At 48.7% G+C, this 17878-nt stretch overlaps 1 protein-coding gene across 1 annotated transcript in view; it reads right to left on the bottom strand.

Moving 5' to 3' along the window:
• ZDHHC8 (zDHHC palmitoyltransferase 8) overlaps positions 1-17878 on the bottom strand; it is a 146003-nt gene that overhangs the window by 13526 nt on the left and 114599 nt on the right. Inside the window, exons 9-10 of the mRNA XM_081174826.1 lie at positions 6344-6453; positions 1683-2722 (exon numbers count right to left, since the gene is read on the bottom strand). Of these exons, the coding sequence (XP_081030952.1) occupies positions 1683-2722; positions 6344-6453 (1150 nt within the window). The remainder of the gene's footprint in view (positions 1-1682; positions 2723-6343; positions 6454-17878) is intronic.

A 17878-nucleotide genomic window follows, 5' to 3' on the forward strand; every position in this document is an offset into this window, starting at 1 on the left:
CTGCCACTGTAATTTCTTAATGTTATCTGCCTGACCTCCAAGGAGCTGAAGAAGGCATACATGAGGTTGTCCCACTTTATCCTCACAATAGCCCTGAGTGGTAGGTCAGCCCTTGAACCAATGCCACCTAGTAATCTTCATGGCTCAGTAAGTATTTCAACCCATGTTTGCCTTCTCCACGTCCAGTAAGACAAGCTCTAACATACTACATGAGAATGAAATGCTTCAGAAATGCCAGGTCCACCACCTACAGGTGTGAGGAGAGGAGGATTCCATACACCTATCAGGGAAACCTAAATGTTATTCTACTCCAATGCAAACAGGGCAAAATGCAGTTGTTGTTGTTGTTTTAAAAAACTGCACGTTCCCACACATCATTCAAATTAAACTGCTACATTTCCCAGGAACTATCCCAGGAATTGTCATTCCAATTTTAAAACGAGCTGCTGCCTGCACCGCATATCTTTAGGCAAAGAAATCCTACCACGTTAGCTCATATAGGGTTAGAATTGGTCCGGCAGATATCCTAGATCCAGGTCACAATATATTTATAATGGGTGGGTGATTTTTTTAAAATAAAAAAAAACCACCGTATCTGTTTCTAATTCATATTGCGAGCTGCCTTAGGTCCCGAACTAGGAGAAAGGTGGAATAATTAATTAATTAATTATTAGCTAATTAATGGTTAACACTGCAATCCTATATGCAGCACCTCTACGCAGACATCAGGGGTGCCACAGGTGGTGTCTTAACCCCTGGTTTCACCAGCAATCCAGGCACAGAGAGTCAGAGGCACCAGCTAAAGAGTTCAGGGCTGTGAGCTGACTGCTGGAGATCAGAAATCTACTGTGCTTGAGGCTGTCAGACAGGAGCTCCCAGAAGAACCTCTCAGAACAGCAGGGCCCGTAGGATCAGAGCCTGGAGCCAGATGCCTCCCCTTGCCTGCCGCTGGGCCAGCAATGCAAGGAGGGCACCAGGAGGGAGGCTATGGAACAGAGAAGTGCCCGTCTCTAGATCACATGATTGGCCCTTGAAAGCTATGGCATTCCCCAGCAGGGGGCAGAGCCTGGGGACAGCATTTCCCAAGGCCTCAGCCTGATCCCCAACCCTTGTTGGAGCACGTTGCTCACTTGGAGCTATCCGTGGTCCTGCAACTTCAGATGAGTTCTGCCTCTTTCTCCATGGGATGTTATAAAAAGGCCCTTAATTATATTGCTCAGTGCCTTCCTTAGAAGCTTCAGAGGCTTGAGAATTTATTTATTTTCATTAAAAAATGGGGGGGGGCCCACTTCTGCTTTTAAAATCTACCCAACTACAGAAACAGCTTGAAAAAGGTGGACAAAGATTTAATCATTTAGTTATTTCTGTACTCCTTTTTCAAGATGTTTCTATAGTTGGCTAGATTTTAAGAATCTCTCTCTCTCTCTCTCTCTCTCTCTCTCTCTCTCTCTCTCTCTCTCTGTGTGTGTGTGTGTATGTGTGAGAGAGAGAAAGAGAGAGAGATATGTCAAGCTCAAGGAGTTTTGCTTTTTTTTATTTTATTCTGAAAGGCACTGAGCTATAATAACAAGTCTTTCATCAGTGAGCACCAAAGCACTCTTTGTTCATTTGAAGTGCTTCTTCCCCCTTTTTCTTGCACGCCTGCTGTCAACAACAACAGTGATATGAAAGCTTATCCGTACCTTGGAGTCCCCATAGGCTGTGCCTCTGTTATCTCCATGGTGTTAACGAAGGAGACAGCTTTAGGGCCTCCATAAGAGGGCGACCTGGGAATCCCCCCGGGGGATGATGGGACTTGGTGGCTGGGTGACTTATAGGAGCCATTGCTCATCCTGCCCTGCAGTGCCTGATGGGCCTGGACATTGTTATTGGCTAGGTCAGCTTGGAGGGAAGGAGTGGAAGTCCTTGACGTTCTGGTCATCGCACTTGAGAGCGAAGAAACGGATGCCTGCAGCACAGGATTCCTCACGCTAAAGCTGTTGCCGGTCATCAGGTTGTCCCTTGAGCCATACCTCATGACTATGCTACGGGGGTCTTCTGACAGCATGCTGACTTGCTGAAGGCTGTAGGAGCTAGGGGTGTCGTACACACCAGAGTCTGCAAACACCGAGTCCGGGTGAGAGAGGAGGAGCTTCTCTCGCTCTTCCATTTCTTTCCTTTCCTGAATGGATGCCATGATTGTTTTCGATAGGTTGTCGTAGCGCACTGGCGAGGGGTCACGTGGGTGCAGGGCCGAGCTGCCCAGCACAGGGCTGAAGCTCTGTGGGGGCACGCGCTGAAGCTCCCTGCCCCGCAGGTGGCACATTTTGGCAGACAAATACGGTGAGTGGTACCCAACGGAGCCCACGGCGGAATGAGCTATGCATCTCCTCCCTGAGGGGGACATGGGGTTGAGCAAGCTGTCGTACGACAAGCTCCCATTCCTGTTTGAGAGGGAGTTGGGGGAAAAGATGCTTTTGTAAGGTGTGGAGGTGGCCCCTTCTGACTTCATGGGATGCAGGGGCATTTTGTCTGTTCCTCCTCTCCTGCTGGCAGATTTCAGGCTCAAAGACCTCGAGTTGACAGCAAAGGAATCTATCTGCAGCGGGGAAGACTGGTAAGTCTTGTGAAGGGAACTCTTCCGGTAGTTCGGGATATCCAGGCTGGGCTCTGACTGGTAATCGAGGCTGCTGTCATTCTCCTCCATCACAGATCCTGGCTTGTGTCCTTCCTGAATGGAGATCTGATGGAAAAGTAAATATGAAGAGGGAGGGGAGACAGGTCAGGAGCAGTAAAATGTTGATGGTTGTTCCCACATCTCAATCTATAACAGATCTCTTTTGCCCTCAATGTACAGTTCTCCTAATCTCAACTTCTGAATAAAGGTTTTGTAGCAGGGATGATGGGTTCATGACCTTCTAGATCAGCCTTTCTCAACCTGTGGGTCCCCAGATGTTGTTGAACTCCCATCACCCCTAGCTAGCAGGGCCAGAGCTCAGGGGTGATGGGAGTTGTAGTCCAACAACATCTGGGGACCCACAGGTTGAGAACCGCTGCTCTAGATATTGCTAGCCTGCCATCATCCTTGACCATTGGCCATGGTAACTGATTGATGGAGTGATGGAATTTCTATGCTGCTTTTCATTCAAATAAATCCCAAATTGGCCGACAAACAATAAATAGCAGTAACATAACAAGAGCACCACAAATTAAGCATAAATCATATAAAATAATTTAAAAATCACCAATGAAACAAGTACAATCTGTAAAACCCTGTTAGCAAAGCAGCAAATTAAAAAATAAGATCAATGTCATAATTATAGCAAAGGTCAATATTATACAGGCAGCGCCCTGTTTAATTGTGTTCAATATACACACGACTGTGCATACACGCATTGCGCTGGAAGTGACCCTAAAACGTCATAAAGACATCACTGAAACATCACTAAAAGGGCAGAATGGAGGCGGGGCGTTTGCAGGCTTTTTCAATGGATTTCAATTATACACAATTTCACTGGTGTGTGCAGTGCCTTGGAACGTAGCCCCCGAACAAACGGGGAGCTGCCTGTATGATTCACAAATCAATACGGCATTTATGATCTATAACAACAATATTGACAACATTAACAGAGCAGCAACTAAAAAAATAAGCTGAGCACTGTTAAGTTCATACATACATGCTCCACATGACTCAAAGACACATAACCTTTCACTCTATTCCATTCATTAAAATGCAGATCAAATACATCTAATGCCCATTGTTAAGTCCTTGGTGGAGATGGTGGGGCCCTCAGGTCTACTGGGGCCAAAGGGATTTGAAGGCCCTAAACCTGTTTCCCAACCTGTTTGACTGCATAGGCTGCTGAATTTATCTAACCCCTCTAAGAACATAAGAGCAGCCCTGCTGGATCAGGCCAAAGCTCCCCTGGCCCAACCCCTTGGTCCAGGATCCTAGTCTCACAATGGCCCACTAGATGCCTGTGAGAAGCAGGACCAGAGTCAAACAACAAGCCCTCCCCACTTGTAAGCGGCATCATTTCTCCTGCTTTGTGGGGGTAGATAAGAACATAAGAGCTAGCTGGATCAGGTGAGAGGACCACCTGGTCCATCATCCTGTGCTCACAAGTGGCCAATCAGATGCCTGTGACAGGCACAGAAGTAGGGCCTAAGCTCAACGGCACTCTGCCCACGAATAAGTGGTATTCAGAGGCATACTGCCTCCAAGAGCAGAGGTGGAACATGGCCATCATGCTGAATAAAGGTAAAGGTAAAGGGCCCCCTGACCATTAGAAGAAGAAGAGTTTGGATTTGATATCCCGCTTTATCACTACCTGAAGGAGTCTCAAAGCGGCTAACAGTCTCCCTTCCCTTCCTCCCCCACAACAAACACTCTGTGAGGTGAGTGGTGCTGAGAGACTTCAAAGACGTGTGACTGGCCCAAGGTCACCCAGCAGCTGCATGTGGAGGAGCGGAGACGCAAACCCGGTTCACCAGATTACGAGTCTACCGCTCTTAACCACTACACCACACAGTCGCGGATGACTCTGGGGTTGCGGCGCTCATCTCGCTTTATTGGCCGAGGGAGCCAGCGTACAGCTTCCGGGTCATGTGGCCAGCATGACTAAGCCGCTTCTGGCGAACCAGAGTAGCGCACGGAAACACCGTTTACCTTCCTGCCGGAGCGGTACCTTTTTATCTACTTGCACTTTGATGTGATTTCGAACTGCTAGGTTGGCAGGAGCAGGGACCGAGCAACGGGAGCTCACCCCGTCGTGGGGATTCGAACCGCCGACCTTCTGATCGGCAAGTCCTAGGCTCTGTGATTTAACCCATAGCGCTACTCGCGTCCCTTGTATCATGCTGAATATTCTGTGCTAAAAGCTGCAATTCTGTGCTTGCTTGCTTTTCTTGCCCAGGACTGCAATATACAGAAAGTTGTAAGAACACAAAAAGATCCTTGTTGGACTGGACAAACGTTCAGCATCCTGTTTCTGTGGCATATCAGCATGGAAGCTCCACATAGTATACACAATCCTGCTTTTTACCTATATTCGGCTTGATCTATTCAGTTCCAGGCTACAAGTTCAGCACTAGCCGAAGCACACATAAAGCAATAGCGGAGGGAAGCAGCAAGCCATTTGTCAAGATAATAAGGTGAAGCGGTTGAGATAATAAGCTTTTCAGCCAAGGCTAACTCAGTGCTGTAATCTTGCACCGCAAGGCTCCCTTTCAAAAGCTCTCCCTCCATCAGCCAGCAGACAAGTCCCCTTAGAGAGACTGATGAGTCACCACACTGAACTCCAATCCCAAAAAAACAAAAGCCCTGCATGTTTCTTAAAACCAAAGTTCTCGCTCGGTGTCTCTGCCTCAGTTTTAAAGTTAAAAAGGATGGAGGGATTGCTTTATGCGAGGAGAAGAAACTTCAGCTCATAGAGAGTAAAAAATAAAATGGCCCGCACTGTAGCTCTGTAGCTAATTGGGAGGGACAGAAAGGTCCATTTCTGAAGTTCCCCCTCTGGTTCTTCTTGCTAGAAAATGTAATAAAGACCATCTTAGCTGTGAGACCTGAAAGACTTGCTCCCTCCCTTGCTGGCCTGGGAGGGCAGAGCCCAGGTTGACTCCAGCTGAAAAATCTGAGGCTGCTGAAGAGAACAGAGATAATCTTGGCTGTCTCTTAGGGCAGACCCAGGTCATCGAGCCTGGGCTGCCAAGTCATCGCCTGCCATGAACCACCATTGGCAAGATTAGCAGCAACAGAAGCAGATATGTATTTTGCTTAAGAAAATATTTTATTCTCTTGCTAATTATACTGTTTTAAATGTGCATTTTATACTTGACTTCTTTTAATTAAGTTTTCTTTTGAAATGTATATATATATATATATATATATATATATATATATATATATATATATATTGTTAACTTTACTGCGTTAAATGTGCATTCTGTCCTTGACCTCCTTTTCTAATGCTTTATTTGGAAATCTTTTAAGATAATATCTTAGTTCCCTTTTAATTATGTTGCTTGGAATGTATACTTTATATTTTACTTTATTCTGTAATGTTTTATACTGGATTGTTTGATTTGATGAATTAATGTAGTTTGTAAACTGCTTTGAGATCTCCCCTCCTTAAAAATATAAAGTAATACAGAAGTGAAATGAATGATAAAAATTTTCTGAGGTTCAAATTTGTTCTTCATGCAGATTTTTTCCTGCATAATTGCTGGTTTTGGAAAGACTTTTTGATTATTTTACTACAATGTAATCCTGTGCTTCTTGACCTGGTAGTAAGCACCACCGTATTCAAAAGGGTCGTATTCCCAGTTAAGTGTCCATAAGACTGCAAACTATTGATAGGCTCACCTGTTCGGATGCTCCGTGGTAGTGCACTTTGGGATCGTTGCTGAAAGCTGGACGATACTTGTACATTGCAGGTGTGGGAGGGCTCATCAGTTTGGGTGAAAGGCTGCTCTCTGGTTGTGGGGAAGAAGAAAGAAAACTCACTTACTCTCTTTCTTTCCACTAAGTCACGTTCTCTGGCTTCAACCTGCCCCCCTTTGGCTTTCTTCAGTTTTGATATATAAACAGACATCATATATTATTCCACAAGGTATAGTGTCTTTTACTATTCAGTGCCACTCAAGTTTAAAAGACAGAACAGAGGCCCTATTTTGAAGTAGAGGATCAGCGGCCTCCTCACTCCAGGACCTACAAGGCCAGAAGACATGGCTTTACGTGGCTCCTAGGCTCCTGACGTGGACGGCTTCTCTCCCACTAATGGAGTCCTCACCCCCAACATGCCATAGGAGCTAGTACCTGCAGCTTCAGGTAATGCCCCTTTAAATCCTATCCTCAGAGGGAGAGGGGTTAACAGCAGGTCCAGACCAGTCACAGCCTTCATAAGGCCTCAGCATGCTGCTGAGACAACAGCTCTCCTTGGGTGAGCTCCAGCCAGCCCTTGCCATAGTGATCTGTCCAGGGTCCTGAAAGACTGTGCTTTGCTTGCCTGCTGCAATCCTTTGTAACCTATCTTGACGATAGGATTCTGCTCTTCTAGTAAGTTCCACCACTTCAACCCAGCTTCCCCTGGGAACCTCAAGGCAAGCTGGGACAGTCACAGATAAGACAATAATTTGTTCATGTTGATGTGCAAGCATATGAAAGAAGCACATGCATAGTAGCACTGGATAAACAAGGTGTTCCCTTGGATAATTCACACTGAGCATATGAAATCGCCACTGAGCTACAGCCCCTTCATGTTACAATGTGCAAAGGGATTTGGAGGTGGTGATAAAATGTTTGGCAGAGACTGGCATAGATGGAACAGAGCAGGTGAAGCAGGCAAGAGTCTTTTGCTGCCATTGGCTGATTTGTTTGGCTCTTCAGAGGGACAATGCAGTCAAAAAGGTCATAAGATGAGGAGAAGGGGGCGTCTAGGAAATGAATCAGGGGCTTGAGGAAAGTTAGGGGAAGCTGTGAAAACAGAATGTTCTGTGATTCAATTTATACCCTACTTTTCTACAGACAGACACCCAAGACACCCAACTACCTTCATAAAGAGAAAATACCAGGACAAAAACCCCCAAATATATCAACATTGGAAGACACAGCAACCAAGACCAATGGAGAACATGGCTCCCCCTTTACCTTTTATTATTTGTACAAGCAAAGAAGCCATTTTGGCTGGTCCAGTTTTGCCATACAGGGATTTGGATGATGTTGGCATAGGGATAGCTACAATTAAAGATCCCTGTCTTTCTTTGCATCTTGTTACTCTATAAATGAAAGAGGGGCTGGCCCAGAGGAACGGCAAAGGCATATTGGAGAACACCAGCTGGAGAACTATAAACTGCAGAGATGCAGGTTGGCGTTCAACTAAGTTTTACTCAGAGTAGACCTGCTGAATTTAATGAGCCTAACTTTGTTGCAGTGATTTATGCCAGCAGGTCTACTCTGAGTAAAAATTAGCTGAATACCACCCGCAGAATCACATCTTGATTTGAACAGTGTAGGTTGCTAGCTCTTATATAAAATACAGTGGTGCCTCGCAAGACGAAAATAATCCGTTCCACGAGTCTCTTCGTCTAGCGTTTTTTTCGTCTTGCGAAGCAACCCTATTAGCGGCTTAGCGGATTAGCGCTATTAGCGGTTTAGCGGCTATTAAAGGCTTAGCGGCTTAGCTAAGGGGGGGAAGCGAAAAAAATCACAAGACTCGCAAGATGTTTTCGTCTTGCGAAGCAAGCCCATAGGGAAAATCGTCTTGCGAAGCACATCGAAAAATCCTTTCGTCTAGCGGGTTTTTCGTCTTGCGAGGCATTCGTCTTGCGGGGCACCACTGTACATAGGATGCTGCCTTCTACCAAGCAAGAAAACGGGTCCATCTTGCTTCATACTGTCCACACTGCCTGGCAGTGACTCCACACAGGTCTTTCCAAACCTCCCCTGTAACAGGTAAAGGTAAAGGGACCCCTGACCATTAGGTCCAGTCGCGGCTGACTCTGTGGTTGCAGCACTCATCTCGCTTTATTGGCCAAGGAAGCCGGCGTACAGCTTCCGGGTCACGTGGCCAGCATGAATAAGCCGCTTCTGGTGAACCAGAGCAGCGCATGGAAAAGAGCATTTACCTTCCCACCGGAGTGGTACCTATTTATCTACTTGCACTTTGACGTGCTTTCGAACTGCTGGGTTGGCAGGAGCAGGGACCGAGAAATGGGAGCTCACCCCGTTGTGGGGATTCGAACCGCCGACCTTCTGATCGGCAAGTCCTAGGCTCTGTGGTTTAACCCACAGCGCCACCCGCGTCCTTCCCTGTAGATAGCGGCAACTGAACTTGGGACCATTTGCTGACAAAGTGTGTGGTCTTCCTTTTTTTATTAATATTTATTAATATTTTCAAAATATTACAAAATAAAAAATAAAAAAGAAGAAAATACAAAAAAAAATGGTTAAAAACAACTCAATCTTTCCATTACTTATTTTTCATTAGCTTGTTTCCCGGACCTCCTCACGCCTCCCTTTTTTGTATTCCAGTTCGGTTTGTTGGTTCAGCAAATCCTTACCCTCTTTGTTTATCCTAGTCTTTAATCTTAAAATATTGTAACGTTAAATTACAAATTACAATAAGTGCGAGATTGGCTTCATTATTATCAGATAATGGAGGCATATAATTCGGACAAGAAAATTGGTTTCCAGGTGGAAAAATCAAAATTAGAAACAGAACTGTTAGAACCCAAAACTAAGATTTTGTCAAAGATGTATAACTTGCTGTTGAAATGGAATACGCAGGATGAAACAGTGAAATCTGCTATGATTAAATGGGCACAAGATGTTGGACATAACATAATGATGGCTGACTGGGAACAGTTATGGACCACAGGTATGAAGTTTACGGCATGCAATGCCTTAAGAGAGAATATTATGAAAATGGTATACAGGTGGTACATGACCCCAGTCAAGCTTGCAAAAATCTATCATTTGCCCGATAATAAATGTTGGAAATGTAAAGAAACTGAAGGTACATTCTTTCACCTTTGGTGGACGTGCCCAAGGATTAAGGCTTTCTGGGAGACGATATATAATGAATTGAAAAAAGTATTTAAATATACCTTTTTGAAGAAACCAGAGGCCTTTCTCCTAGGCATAGTCAGCCAATTGGTGCCAAAGAAGGACAGAACTTTTTTTATGTATGTGTCAGGGAACTGCCATCGGAGCATCAGGTGGTGGAGGGGCTCAGGGAGGAAGAAAGAGACTCAACAGCTGAAGCAGGAACCAGCAGGGGGAGGAGTGGATCTCTGAGGGAATGCGAGCAGGAGGGAGGGCTCAGAGACGCTTCCAGCGAGAACAGTGGGGAGGTATCTGAGTCTCCCATAGGGAGACCCACACCTCGCCGGAAACTGTCACGCCGTGAGTCCAGGAGATGCGTTTCCGTTAAGGAGCTTCTTTGCTGGAAGCGCTTCCGCAGACAGCCACTGTCAGACTCTACGAGTGACTAGAGCAGACATGTTTGAGGAGCTCTGTCACACACAGAGGTTTGTGGAGCCGCACAAACTCTGAGGGAGCACGATTTTACGCACAAGCAGCTAATCATCCCATTACAGCAGTCTGACAGTCTCTGTACGCTGCCTGTGCAGGAGAAAGCATCATGAGCGACCCAGCCGGAACCGGAGGAGCAGGGGTTGGAGCTGGTCCAAGCTTGGAAGAAAGATACCGAGCGTTGGAAGTCCAACTTGCGCTGCAGACGGCGAGGCTTGAGGAGAGAAGGGCTCAGGATGCAGACAAGAAGGGGAGAGCCACTCAATTCCCCAGAAAGGTACCAGGATTGGTGCAGAAGTTTGGGGGGGACCCCAAGGATTACCATGCCTTTAGGACAGAGATGCAATATGCCATTAATGTGCAGTTTGATGAGTTCCCTGATGAGGAATCGCGAGTTGCTTTCGTAATTGGGCATCTTGAGAAAGGGGCGCGGGACTGGGTTCGACCCCTAATGGCAACGCACAATGACGTCCTAAAGGACACGATGAAGTTCTTTCGTGCAATGGATATCATGTTTTCCAGCGATATTGAGGAAGGGGTGGTGCGCAGACAGCTAATGGCTTGCAAGCAGGGAAGCCGATCTGTCCGTGAGTACTGGACTGAGTTTACCATGCTGGTTCACAGATTGGGTTGGGATTTATCGGCGGCACCCATTCAGATGCTATTTGAAGAAGGTCTTTCTTCGGCTGTGAAAGACGAGCTGTCCCGGAGCCCCAGGGCGGTGTCTATGGATCAGCTGACCAAATCTGCGCTGACCATAGGAGCGCGTCAGGAGGCAAGAGCCTTGGAGAGGCGGGAAGGGAGAGGGGAACGTTGGAAGGAGTTCCGCATTCCAGACATTCCTGAGCCAGCTTTCCCGCCGGCAGAGCCGATGGAAATCGGAACAGCGCGCGCGCGCGCATTTTCAAAACCCAGTGAGGGGGCTAAGAAGGAGGGAAAGGGCGCCCGGAAATGCTATCTCTGCCAACAGCCAGGCCACTTTGCCAGAGTCTGCCCCCAGAGGAAGGAATGGCAAGGGATGGTGGGAGCTGTTGAGGGAGGAGAGCAGGGAGAAACAGAGCAGGTAAAAGCCAACGCCTGGTTGCCACAGTCGGGGCACTGCAGCCAGGCCAAAGAGCAGTGAAAGTGCCCGTGCCAGAAGCTCCTCAACCTGCTCTAGTGATTGAAGTGTCGCTAGAGCTGCAAAATGGACACCCCCTAAAAATAAAGGCGCTGTTGGACTCAGGCAGCTCCTGCAATTTTATGAGCAAGGAGTTTGCTGCTGAACACCAGATACAGACGATCCCTTTAAGCAACCCCCTGCAGGTGACCACGATCGATGGCAGGGAGTTGTTGGGAGGAGGAGTCAGCTTGCAGACCGTCCCAATGATAATGAGGGTGGCAAGGCACACAGAACTGATAGCGTTTAATGTGGCCACCTTGGGAGGCGCTCCCATTATTTTGGGAATGAGCTGGCTAGCGCTACATGATCCGCTGGTGGGCTGGCATCAAAGAGTGGTTTCCTTTGGTTCAGCACATTGCTTAGAACACTGCAAAGGGGAAAAGGGTTCAGCAGGGGCCCCAGCCACCCTAGCAGGGACAGAAGTAATGGAGAAGGTGAAGGTACCACCACAGTATGCAGATCTCAGCGACGTGTTCAGCGAGAAGGAAGCTGACCAACTACCCCCGCATAGGCCCTTTGATTGCCAGATCAATTTACTCCCTGGAGCACAGCTTCCTGTAGGCAAGTTGTATGCCATGTCAGACAGAGAAATGCAGGAGTTGCGAGAGTTCATTGACAAGAACCTGAAGAGAGGCTTCATCAGAGAGTCCAAAGCAGCGGGGGGTAGCCCAGTGTTTTTTGTGGATAAAAAGCACACGGACAAGCCGAGACTTGTATGTGATTTCAGGCGGTTAAATGCAGTGACAGAACCAGTGGCTTTCCCTATGCCCAGGATTGATGATATTTTGACCAGGGTGCGGAAGGGAAATATTTTTACAAAGCTGGATCTAAGGGGGGCGTACAACCTGATACGTATAAGGAAAGGGGATGAATGGAAAACCACCATGTTTACCCCTTTGGGGGCATTTGAATATCTTGTTATGCCTTTTGGATTACAAGCAGGCTCAGCGTGCTTTCAATCTTTTATGAACCACGTACTGGGTCCTTTGCTCTACAAGAATTGCGTGGCCTTCCTAGATGATGTGTTGGTGTATTCGGAGAATGAGGAGCAACATGTGAGAGACGTCAGAGAAGTGTTGAGCAGGCTGCAAGCCAACAGGCTGTGGGTGAAACTGGAGAAGTGTCAGTTTCATACCAAGGAGGTGGAATTCCTGGGGTACCGCCTGTCAGACAAGGGATTGGCCATGGATCCCGGCAAGGTGCAGGCAGTGCTGGAATGGAAAACACCCAAAACCAAGAAGGATGTGCAGAGGTTCCTAGGGTTTGGAAACTTTTATCGTAAGTTCATCCGAAACTTCGCCCACCTGACGGCGCCCATTACGGACTGTCTCAGCAGTAAAAAGAAGTTTGTATGGACGGCGGAGGCGGAGCGAGCGTTTGAGGAACTGAAAAGGGCCTTCGCCTCAGAAGAACAACTTCTGCATGTGAATTTACAAAAGAAGCTGAGGGTCGAAACAGACGCATCTGACAGAGCCATAGGGGCGGTGCTTCTTCTGCAGCCGGGGAAGGAGGAGTCAGAGTGGCGACCGTGTGCCTTCTTTTCGCGAAAGCTGAACAAATCCGAGAGGAACTACACGGTGTACGACCGGGAACTTCTTGCTATTCATGAGGCTTTCCGGAAATGGAGGCACCTGCTGATTGGTGCACAACATAAGGTGCAAGTGTGCACGGACCATAAGAATCTAGAGTATTGGAGAACTGCGCGAGTGCTCAACCAACGGCAGTTGAGATGGGCCCAGGAGTTCTCCAAATTTAACTTTGAGATTTGTTACGTGCCAGGCCCAGAGAACGTTAGGGCGGACGCTCTCTCACGCAAACCTGAATATTTGGAGGGGGAGGGAGCACCCGAAGAGACCCATGTCATTCCAGAGGACCGCTGGGTGTGTGGGGCGGCATTGGTGGGGCAAAGGGAATTGGTAGAGGGAACGGTGCATGATGAATACGCCCAGGACAAACTCAGGGGTCTCAGGAGGGAGGGAGACAAACCCGGGGGTTTTGAGGAGAGAAACGGGGCATTGTACTACAAGGGAGCGTTATATATACCCGAAGGGGAATTGAGGGAGAAGGTACTCAAGCAACTGCACGATAGCCCCACAGCAGGGCATTTTGGGCAACACAAAACCATGTGGCTGGTTACCAGGGAATTTTGGTGGCCCAAGGTCAGGGAAGAGGTGCGGGAGTATGTGAGAGGGTGTGACCAATGCCAACGAGCCAAGGGGGAGAGGCGGGCACCGGCAGGTTTATTAGAACCACTACCCACACCTGAAAGACCATGGGAAGCAGTGGCAATAGATTTCATGACTGATCTGCCAAGGTCTAGAGGGAAAACAGCCATCATGGTTGTGGTAGACCTGTTAACTAAAATGGCCCACTTTATAGCCTGCTCACATGCGGTCACAGCAGAAGAAACAGCTAAATTGTTTGTAGAAAATGTGTTTAGGTTGCATGGCGCCCCCTTGAGGGTGGTTTCAGACCGAGGGAAACAATTTACTTCCAGGTTCTGGAGGAAGCTCATGAGCTTACTGCATGTAGAGGTTAATTTCTCAACGGCCCGTCATCCAGAAACCAACGGGCAGGCGGAAAGAGCTAATGGTGTTCTCCAGCAATATTTGAGGTGTTATGTGAATGACAGAGAGAATGATTGGGTGGAGAAGCTGGCGTTGGCAGAATTTGCCTACAACAATGCAGAGAACGTGTCCACGGGAATGAGCCCCTTTTTGGCTAATCACGGGTGCCATCCCAGAGCCTTCCCAGGGGGGGAAGGGGAGAACTGGAGCGTTCCAGCTGCAGAACAGTTCGTTGAAGAAATGGAAGCGATCCAGCGCCAGCTCCAACTCAACTTAAACAGGGCTAAGGAGGAATATAAGAGGCAGGCAGACAAAAACAGAAGGGAAGGTGAAAGCATTAGGGTGGGGGACCAGGTGTGGCTGTCAACCCAAGGGTTGCCATTCAAAGGGGGTTGTAAGAAGTTAAGACCCAAAAGGCTGGGCCCATTTGAAGTCATGCAGCAGGTCAACCCAGTGGCTTTCAGACTCCGGTTACCGAACCACATGAAGCTGCACCCAGTTTTCCACAGGTCGTTGCTGTCACCGTATAAAGGGGACAGAGAAGGGAGGGTCACTAGGGGGCCAGCAATGGAGGAGAAGGAACACAGCTACCATGTAGCGGAGATCCTTGATTCCAGGTGGAAGGGAGATCAAGTAGAGTATTTGGTAATGTGGGAAGGGGAACCGGAGTCGGAAAACACCTGGGTTAGGGCAGAGGATGTCAATGACGAAGTTTTAATAGAAACTTTTCATCAGAGGTTCCCACGTAAACCTCAGCCTGTAGCGAGGTTCCGGAGGGAATACTTTGCCACCACCGACGAAGAAGAGGAGTTGGAGGGGTTCACAGATTCCGAAGAGGAGGAGGATTCAGCGAGCCAGGACGGCGATCGATGGAGGGAATTGTTCGAGACGTCTGAAGATGAAGAAGATTCTTTTCGGGGTTTTAACCCTTCACCTCCCAGAGGAGAGGAAATGGGAGGGGGTGAGGGGGGCCCTGGAGGGGAGGTGGATGTCAGGGAACTGCCATCGGAGCATCAGGTGGTGGAGGGGCTCAGGGAGGAAGAAAGAGACTCAACAGCTGAAGCAGGAACCAGCAGGGTGAGGAGTGGATCTCTGAGGGAATGCGAGCAGGAGGGAGGGCTCAGAGACGCTTCCAGCGAGAACAGTGGGGAGGTATCTGAGTCTCCCATAGGGAGACCCACACCTCGCCGGAAACTGTCACGCCGTGAGTCCAGGAGACGCGTTTCCGTTAAGGAGCTTCTTTGCTGGAAGCGCTTCCGCAGACAGCCACTGTCAGACTCTACGAGTGACTAGAGCAGACATGTTTGAGGAGCTCTGTCACACACAGAGGTTTGTGGAGCCGCACAAACTCTGAGGGAGCACGATTTTACGCACAAGCAGCTAATCATCCCATTACAGTATGCTACAACAGCAGCAAGAATACTCATTGCAAAGTATTGGAAGACACAAGATCTACCCACTCTGGAAGAATGGCAGATGAAGGTGATGGACTATATGGAACTGGCGGAAATGACCGGCAGAATCCGAGACCAGGGAGAAGAGTCGGTGGAAGAAGATTGGAAGAAATTTAAAGACTATTTACAGAAATATTGTAAAATTAATGGATGTTAGAAGGATGTTGGATAGAAATTAAGTGGTGTTAAGCTGTAATACTATAAGGGAATATGAAAAATGGATTATTAATAGGTAAAAAGTGTGTGCTCTTCCACTGAGAGGTGGCCCTTCCCTGTAAAGTGGGGGGTGGCCAACCTGGGCCCCCCAGATGTTCGACTCTTAACTCATTTCAGCATTGATGTCCATGAGCATGTCAGCAGGGATAACGAAAGCTGGGAGTCTAACAACATCTGGAGGGCTAGTTAGAAGATGTGGTCTAACGCTGCAAGTGGTGGGTCCCCCCCCCCAATATAACATCACTCTGAAACTCTCTTATACCAAGTCAGACCACTGATTGAGCGAGCCCAGTCTACTCCTAATGGCAGTAGCTCTCTAAGGCTTCAGGTGGATAAAGGTGTTTCTCACCACCTGCATTGAGTGTCAGCTTCACCTTTGAGCCGGTGCCAACGACTGGGCTCAACCTCTTCAACCCCGACTGGGCCAGGTGAGCTGGGAAAGCACTTTCAGAGACCTTCCGCTGCAGAGGGGCAGGTCTAAGTGCAATGGACTCACAACTTTGAGCTGTGAGCACCAAACTCATTGCCAGAGTCAGCAGAGCACAGCAGAGGATGAACTACACGGACGACGGCTCTGAAGCATAACTTCTTTTACAGCTACTGCAAACTAAAAATGAACTAGAAACTAACAGAGGCTACTGGACTGCATGAGTGTTACAGTTGCTTAAGCAGTCATCTTAAGAGGCCTTGGAGTTCCCTAACCTTGGAGGCCTTGGAGTTCCCTAACCTATTGGTATTGGGAGACTTCAACTTCCACGCTGATGCCACTCCCTCCTCACAGGCTCTGGACCTGGTGTCTTCCATGGCGACACTAGGGCTCTCCCAGTTTGTTTCGGGCCCCACACATCAAGCAGGCCACACGCTGGATTTGATCTTTGGCGCCGGTATAGATGTGATCATGTCTCCTTCGATGAAGGTGCCATGGTCTGATCACTACGCTCTGAAAGCCAGGATTGACTTTCCACCCCCACCCTGCTTAGGTGGCGAGCCGATTTGGGCTCGCCCGCGGAGGCTGATGGACCCGGATAGATTCCGTCAAGCCTTGCGGGACCTTGCTCCCCCTGGCGACTCATTGACTGAGCTTGTTGAGGGCTGGAATACCCAGCTCCTGGCAGCCATCGATGAGATCGCACCTAAGCGCCCTCTGCGACCTCGCAGAAACCGGGCTCCCTGGTTTACCGAGGAGCTTCGGAAAATGAAGCGGGACCTCAGACGGCTAGAGCGAGTATGGCGGGGTGCCCGTGACGGAGCCTCAAGAACATCTTATAGGGTTTTTATGAAAACCTATGAGATGGCAGTGAAGGCTGCTAAGAAGTCTTACTTCTCGGCCTCCATTGCATCCGCTAGCTCTCGCCCGGCGCAATTATTTAGTATAATTCGGTCTTTAACGTCCCTTGAAGGACAGCCAAATTTAAATAACAATCTGACACACAGCTGTGAGGCATTTGCGAGCTTTTTTGCGGAGAAGGTCCTGTTGCTCCGCCATGACCTCCCTGCCAATTTGGATACAATAAAGGAACTGGAGGCCCCTCGACTGTCCTCGGGTCCAGTATTGGACCACTTTGACCGGATATCTCCAGCCGATGTGGACAGATTCCTCCAAGCTGGAAAGCCCACCACCTGTCCTCTTGACCCGTGCCCGTCATGGCTGATTAGAGCGTGTCCAGACGAGGTGCGGGGCCCCCTGGGGGATATCATCAATTTGTCCCTTGGCACCGGGATATTCCCAGGGGAACTGAAGGAGGCGGTGGTGCGTCCGCTCTTAAAGAAAACATCATTAGATCCCTCAGATCTATCCAATTACCGCCCGGTCTCGAATCTTCCATTCCTGGGTAAGGTGATTGAGAGAGCGGTTGCTGAACAGCTTGGTAGGTTTCTGGATGAAACATCTGCTCTGGACCCATTCCAGTCCGGCTTCCGCGCTGGTCATGGGACCGAGACGGCTCTGGTCGCCCTAACAGATGATCTCCGCAGGCAGCTGGATCGAGGCGGGTCAGGGCTGCTGATTCTTCTAGATCTGTCAGCAGCCTTTGACATGGTCGATCACGAACTCCTGGACCACCGCCTTGCCGACGTGGGGATCCAGGGCACAGTCCTTCAATGGCTGCGCTCGTTTCTCTCTGGTCGGGGACAGAGGGTGGCGCTTGGGGGGGAATTGTCATCACGCCACTCCTTGGTGTGTGGAGTGCCTCAGGGTGCAATTCTCTCCCCGATGCTTTTTAACATCTTTATGCGCCCCCTCGCCCAGCTTGTCCGGAGTTTTGGGCTGGGTTGCCATCAGTATGCTGATGACACCCAACTCTATCTGTTGATGGATGGCCATCCTGACTCGGCCCCAGACACACTGACCAGATGTCTGGAAGCTGTGGCTGGATGGTTACGTGGGAGCCGGTTGAAGTTAAATCCTTCGAAGACAGAGGTCCTCTGGCTGGGGCGGGACGATATGGGATCGAGGGGGCAACTCCCA

This window comes from Podarcis bocagei (genome assembly GCF_964188305.1).
Source record: "Podarcis bocagei genome assembly, chromosome: 16".
NCBI lineage: Eukaryota > Metazoa > Chordata > Lepidosauria > Squamata > Lacertidae > Podarcis > Podarcis bocagei.